Here is a 6,996-nt window from a genome sequence, read left to right as displayed (position 1 = left end):
TATTATTAAAGGCTAAAAGTGTTTTATAAATAGTGGAATGTGAATGCAATCACTCACCAAATGTCTTTGATGAATTCTTTGTTTAACCATTCAATAATGCTGGAAAAAATCATAGGTTTTATTTATGAATGCACTTTCAGCTGGCTCATTCATTTTAAACAGGCATATTTTACTGTTAGAAAAATCTACAAATCTGTGGTGCTTCAAGCACTTTGCTGTAATTTAGATTAAGCATGGTGCATTTTCCAGAAATGTCATTAGATATCAGAGTAAACTCAGGAAAGCATACCAGAATGTATTAATGTAAAAACATCGTTTTTTTATTGTCTAGAAGTTTATCAGTTAATCTTGGTTAGGCTGGGAAGCAGAACTGGGGTTTGGAATGTCATCAGAGTAAGTTTATTCTCCTCTGGATCATGTAGCACAAACTCTTTAGGAGTACAGGGCAGGGATCAGGAGTATAATCCCATCAGGGAGAAAGAGTCAGCCTAAGGACATTTGTTCCATTCACTGTATTGTGCTGTTATACCTGAGAATAAAATGCTGTTTGCAGTAATACTGAGCTTCATCTTGTTAGTGATCTGATCAATTTTACTTTGAAGAGAATGAATATATAAAAAATGGCACCTTTTTACTCAACAGTTCCGTTCCTTGGGGATAAAGCTGCTATTTACCTCAATCACACAAGTATGTATTTTTAAGAAAATCTTTTATTATCTGTCTGTCAAAACCAAGAGTAAGCAGAGAACATAACTAAATTCTGTCCACAGCATTTCATCTTTCAGAGTGAAAATGTCACCACAGATGGAAACCAGGAGACCAGCACAGCAATCAGCAGCACAAGCAGTCCCCCATCCCTAACCAGGTGCATCATGGTGTAGTTTCTTGGCTTTGGTCCACATCCCTGGGATCTAAACCACTCCACCACTTCATCCAGGCTGTACTGCTGGGGCTCATAGCCCAGCTCCTTCCTGGCCTTCTCCATGCTGAAGTAGTGTGTGACACCAGTTTTGTAAACCTCCGTGCGAGTGAGGAGGGGCTGGAAGTTATAAATGTGCCCCACAAGAAAATGAACTATTTCAGTAAGGAATGCAAAAAAATAGACAAGGGAGAGGGGAAGGCGCAGGGTTGGGAACTTGTACCCCAAACCTTCCACTAGCGGGCGGAAAAATTCAAAGTTATTGACAGGCCTGCCATCAGAAATAAAATAGGCCTGGCCTGCAGCAATGTGCTGCTTGCTGGCTCTGAGGGCCTCAGAGGCAAGGACGTGAGCCTGGACCAGGTTATCCACATGTACAAACTCTACCAGACTCAGAGGGTCTCCATAGACAAATTTAAACAGTCCCCTTTCAATGTAGCTGACTATTCTTGGCAGGTGTCTCTGCTCCCCAGGCCCGTAGATCCCTGCTGGCCGGAGAGCACAGGTCCTCAGGACACCTCTCCCATTTTCCAGCTCGGCACCGTTTGCCTCCAGCACCTTCATTTCAGCTAAAGATTTCGTTCTGGAGTAGTGATCAGGGTGAAGGTGCAGAGGGAGGTAAGGCAGAGACTCATCCCCATTTTCTATAATCTGGCCTCCAAATATCACGTTGTAGGTACTTGTATAAACCAGGCTGGACACTCCCCTGCTCTTGCAGGCCTGGATGACATTTTCTGTTCCTTTCACGTTAACATCTTCTATAAGTTTTCGGTTCAGCTGCTCCCTGCCAGACATTCCATAGGAAGCAATATGGAACACGCAGATTACATCTCTGAGAGCTTCTTCCACTTCAGACAGGCAACAGATATCCCCCTGCATGAACTTTATTCCCTCTGGCACGGTTTGAAGGGGCTTCACCACATCAAAGAGAATCACATCAACTCCCTTTTGATATATGGCACAACCTAAACTGAAACATGACAGAAACCATAGTCAGGATACAGCACCAGGGTGCATGAAACATCTCACCTGGAAGGGAGAGAAGACTATTAACTGTTTTTATGCTGATTATTTTTCTGGTGGGAGTCTTTGAAATGCTCAGCTCTCCACTATAGGGAAGATTCAGCTGTGATAGTTTAGGTACTGAACTGTTTCTCACATTCCATCAATACTTGGGATAAAAAAAAAAAAAGAGGTAAAACTAAAATAAAATTCTGAAGAGAAATAACTGAGGTTCTGTCTCCTTCAGATCAGCAACAGCAATTTTCAGATGTGCAACTATTGCCAATTTTTAATTTTTTTTTTGAAAAAAAAGCTTTACTTGTTTTATCTTACTGCTTTTGTGCCATCCCAGTTCTGGCAAAACAACAGGTTGGTCTTCACCATTGTGTTCGAAATTTGTGGAGGAGTGGGAGAGAGCTTCTAAGCTGCTATGAATGCTTTGCCACACTTCTACATTTTACTCCAAGTCACAGGTATTGACACAAAGTGTAACTCTGGTGTTTCTCTTCCCCTTTCCTACATTTTTGTATGTCTATTGTGCTTTAAGGGCATGAGAGTGGAGGGAAAAGCCAAGCAGAAGTCAGACAGGCATCTCCTGAGATTTTTTTTTCCTTCTCCTGACTTGAAATTTATCTTATTTTCTGGTCCTGACTGTGATCTCTCTCCCTCTGTGAGCAGTTATAGTCTAGGGCTCAAAATAGGATTTTTTCTTTACATGGCCTGCAGAGCCAGCTACAGCAAGGGAAAATGGATTCCACTGAAATGTGCACCTTATTAACAACCCTAATCCTAAACCATCACTGTTCATGAGAATAATATATTCTTGAGAGTTCGGCTGGAGTTGTTAACCTATAGAGCTAAGCATGCATGTAACTATTTGCAGGTCAAAAGAAAACAAGTGTAGGCTTGTCCTTCAGAGCGGGCTGACAGTGGTGATCCCACCCCTCTACAGAGGTGAGCACACAGGTAATGTCTGCCAGCTGCTGCCGGACATTTGGAAACGGGATAACAGCGTTACTGAGGCTGTAACAGAGGCTATAGTCTGTGGAAACAGAGTAACCGAGGTTCTTTAAAACCGAGAGCCCGGGTGAACCGGGAGATGGGAACACCGGGATCAGGTGTCTCAGGCCCACAGCTCTCCCTTCTACAGGTGGATTTTGCTGCCTCCCCAGCAGCAACCTCTTACATTCACTCCTGTATGTAAGAACTATTTAATGACTAACCGGAAGCCAAAATAACCCCCTCCTCCAGTAATGAGGACTCTTTCCTTGGCAGCGTTTCCTTCTTCCATCCTCTTTCCTTCCACACCGTGTGCTGGAACTGACCTACAAAACACACCGCAAACACACCCATAAACACCAGTCCGCGTTTTACCATCGCCGCACGCTCCCGTCCTTATCCACTGCTCTCGCTGCTCTTTAATTCCGGCCCTTCGCTTCCCCGGGGAGCAGGAGGCGATTCAGCGCCGCGATGGCTCCGAAGGGAGGGAAGCTGTTCCCGAGAAGGGAGCGCTGCGGTGGGGCCGCGCCAGCCCCGGGCCCCCGTACCTGCGGCGCTGCCGGCCCGGCCCGGCCCGTCCCTGCCGATCCCGGGGCGGTGCCGATCCCGGGAAATGGAGCCGGGCGCGGCGGGGGCGGCCCGAGATGGCGGCGGGGAGCCGGGCCTGTGCCGGCCTCGCCAGCCGAGCTCGGGTGGGTTTCTGTGCCGGGCCGGTGATGCTGCCGTCCTCCCCGCGCAGCCTGAGGCGCTCCGGGCTGGGGGCTCGGTGCTGAAATCAGAACCTGCCCCGGCCCGGTGTTTGTACCGCAGCCCCGGGAGCGATCCGGGCTGGAGCGGCCGTGGAAGAAGAGCTCGGGGGTGTTGGTGGCTGGGAGCTGGATCTGCTCCGGCCCTGAACCCCCCTTGCCCCAGCCCTGATCCCCCATTCCCCGCCCTGAACCCCCCTTTCCCCGGCCCTGATCCCCCATTCCCCAGCCCTGAACCCCCCTTGCCCCAGCCCTGATCCCCCGTGCCTCGGGCTGAACCCCCTGTGTGGGCAGCAGGGAAGGGGGGGATTCTGCTCCTCTGCCCCGCTCAGGTGAGACCCTGCCTGCAGAGCTGCCTCCAGCTGGGAGAACTGGGATTGTTCATCCTAGAAAAGAGAAGGGTCCAGGGTGATCTGGTTGTGGTCTTCCAGTAGCTGAAGGGAGCTCAGAGGAAGGATGGGGCAAGACTGTTTGCAATATATGTAGTGAGAGGAGAAGGGGGAATGGCTTCAGACTGAAACAGCCAGGTTGGATCAGATATTAGGAAGAAATTCTTCCCTCTCAGGGTGGTGAGGCCCTGGCACAGGGTGCCCAGAGATGCTGTGGCTGTCCCATTCCTGGCTTGGAGCAACTTGGTCTAGTGGAAGGTGTCCCTGCCCATGGCAGGGGGGGTTGGAACTATGTGATCCTCAAGATCCCTTCCAACCCAAATCATCCTGTGATTCCCTCAGGAGGTGCCTGCAAGTGTCATCCCAGGGTGTGAAGCTCTGCAGAGGTCTGGGACACTTAAGAGGTGTTGAGAAGCCCTTGACTCTGGGTAATTTGGGTGGACACAGGAGTTTCTGGGCTTGCTGCTGAGCATTTCTTCAGGGGAGGGGTTGTCAGGCATTGGAATGGGCTGCCCAGGGAAGTGCTGGAGTCACCAGCCCTGGAGGTGTTCCAGAAATCGCTGGACATGGCAGTGCTGTGGTTTAGTTAATGAGGTGGTGTTGGGTCAAAGGTTGGACTTGATGATCCTGGAGGTCTTCTCCAGCCTTAATGAGTCTGTGATTCCCTGGTGCTGTGTGGGTCCCACAGCTGGATATCCCACCCTTCCCTCACAGCATCCCCCTGGATCAAAGTGGCTGTCCCACATCCTGCTGCGTTTGTCGCGAGCCTGAACCATGGAGCACACTCACAGCAGTCTTTGAGGTTGAGATGTTTTTGGCAGTGGGGAGACCCTGCACAACTGCTCCTGAGTTCACATCAGCAGTCCCAGCTGCCTGTGAGAGAGAGCTGTAATAGGAAAACAATGAAGAATTACACGATCAAAGTCTGGCTTGTGGTGTATTCCATTTTTCATTTGCAGAACCGAGCCACTTGGGGAATGCCAGAGAGTGGATTCAGTGTCAAAGCTGCTTAAAACTCTGCAAAACTCCTTTCTGTTTTGCAAAACCTTGACAGAAGTAGATGCAATAGGCTCTGTTGTATTTTTGATGGATGGCTGGCAAGAGTTAGAACTAAGCAGATTCTAAGAATTCTGCATGTACTAAAGATTTTTTTATTTTCTTTAGCAATGATTTCTTGCTGGTGCAGCTCTGGGACTCTTAAATAGAAATTTCAAGATGGAGCTGGTGCTGTACATGGTTATACAGAGCTGCTGCACCTGTGGAGATGTGCAGAGTGTCTGATGTGGAGGGCATCCCACTGTCACAGCTGATTTCCCTGTCTCCTGTCTATAGCAGGAGAGTGAGTTTGAAACAGCCTTGAGGCATCCCCTAAGAAACCATCTAGACACATAATCAATGGTGTCTTCACAGAGGTATAAGAATTCTAGCTCACAAGCAGAAAAACCCCTGACTTATTCCTAAATACTAAATATAAGGATTCTGTATGGCTGCACATGCCTTCAGGATTTATGCATAATCTCGATGAGGGTTTTGAGAATATTTCCCCAAGTGTTTACTCACCTGCAAAGTCCAAAAGAGTCCTGAACTTTCCCTGAGATCTGTGAACACAATGGGTTTTTATACCTTTGAGGAGTTTTACTGAGATTAGGGCACTTGGTGCCTCTGTTTTCATCAAAGAAATTGTGTTTGAATGGACTACTGAAGGATCACAGAATATCTGAGGCTGGAAGGATATTGCCCTGTTGAACCCCTGCACAAAGCAGGTCCAGCCAGAGGGGTTCCATGGTTTTTTTTGGCATTGAATATCTCCAAGGATGGAAACTCCATGTTCAGCCACTTTCTCCTCATAACTCCCAGAGCTTTGTGCTCTCTGAGCAGTGGCCTCACCCTCTGTGTTTGTGAATGTTTGTGAGTAAATCCCTCTGTTTGAACAGGCAGCTGTTCACCTCAGGATGACATCTGTCCCCTGGACTTTGTGGTGTTTCCATCCAGGACAATTTGCAGGACTGAGACCCCTCTGTACTTTCTGCTTTATCTTGCTCTCTGTATGTCATCTACAGAGAGTGACTTGAGACAGGTCATCTCAGAATTATGGATGTGGTGACTCTAATAAGGCTGTGGTTTAGATACTATAAAGATGTTGCTCTTAAGCCACTATCACTTTAATTTCTTTTAATAGTGAGCTGTCCTTTTTTGGCTTCAGAGACTAGTGAGGAAGATTCATTCCTTCAAAATGGTGACATCTGTGAAAGCTGTGGGTAAATATTGTCCTCCTTTGACGCTGACAAATCTGGTGTTAAGACATGATGCTCTCAGATCTCAGTTTTGCACAACCCATTTATTACTGGTTTTTCATCTCCTGTGAGGCTCTGCTTTTCCTAAGGCTTTATGGACTTTCTGAATGTATCATAAGTTCTGTTTCACCATCAAATGAACAGACTTCCAGTTTTATTTTATACATAGTAGAATTGTAGGCATGAGATTGTGTCCTTCTTTAAAAAAACATGTAAACCCTACTTTTCCCTTTAAAGATTCAGGCTTTTGGAGCATGCCTTTCATGTATCTCAGCAGGCAGGGAATGAGACTACTTGAAGAGATTGCATTGATACCTTGAATTGCACGTTAGGGCAAGATGTGTCAGGATAGAAGGATTTGCAGTGTAACTGGGAATTATCTGCAGTGAACCTGAAATGGGCTGCAAAGGAATCCTTAAATCAGCTAAAATAGCACCTGCTGTAAATGGTGCAAGTTAGAGAGAATAAGCAATGAAATAATTAATTATTCTTTCATTGTATGTTAGTTCATCTGGTTCCCTCTGCAATTTTAAATACTTTGCTAGTAAAATTATTTTTGTCATCAAAATACGAAGCATGCCAACAGTACTATTTCAGGAAGCAGGGCAATATTTCATCTGGGGAAATAAACCTTAGCTTACTGTTTT

General features: G+C 46.9%; 1 protein-coding gene across 3 annotated transcripts; it reads right to left on the bottom strand.

Moving 5' to 3' along the window:
* Positions 1–780: 780 nt before the first annotated feature.
* On the bottom strand, positions 781–3,450 carry SDR42E1 (short chain dehydrogenase/reductase family 42E, member 1). 3 transcript variants are annotated; one of them, XM_084215359.1, is made up of 2 exons: positions 3,145–3,450; positions 781–1,889 (listed from the first exon to the last, which is right to left on the bottom strand). In XM_084215359.1, exons 1-2 carry the CDS (start codon positions 3,210–3,212, stop codon positions 782–784), a joined length of 1,176 nt encoding a protein of 391 aa, XP_084071485.1. In that variant the 5' UTR covers positions 3,213–3,450; the 3' UTR covers position 781. The 3 variants fall into 3 exon arrangements, with proteins under 3 accessions (XP_084071485.1, XP_084071486.1, XP_084071487.1); XM_084215360.1 differs by having other exon boundaries at positions 781–1,884; positions 3,271–3,450; XM_084215361.1 differs by having other exon boundaries at positions 3,296–3,450.
* Positions 3,451–6,996: the final 3,546 nt, after the last annotated feature.

This window comes from Fringilla coelebs (genome assembly GCF_963513975.1).
Source record: "Fringilla coelebs genome assembly, chromosome: 14".
In the NCBI taxonomy this organism is placed as follows: domain Eukaryota; kingdom Metazoa; phylum Chordata; class Aves; order Passeriformes; family Fringillidae; genus Fringilla; species Fringilla coelebs.
This window is presented reverse-complemented; position numbering and strand designations above follow the sequence as displayed.

Coding starts and splice junctions, on each gene's coding strand:
- SDR42E1 (XM_084215359.1), bottom strand. CDS start 3,212: ATGGAAGAAGGAAACGCTGCCAAGGAAAGAGTCCTCATTACTGGAGGA. Junction 1,890..3,144: donor GGGGGTTATTTTGGCTTCCG/GTTAGTCATTAA, acceptor GTCATGTTTCAG/TTTAGGTTGTGCCATATATC.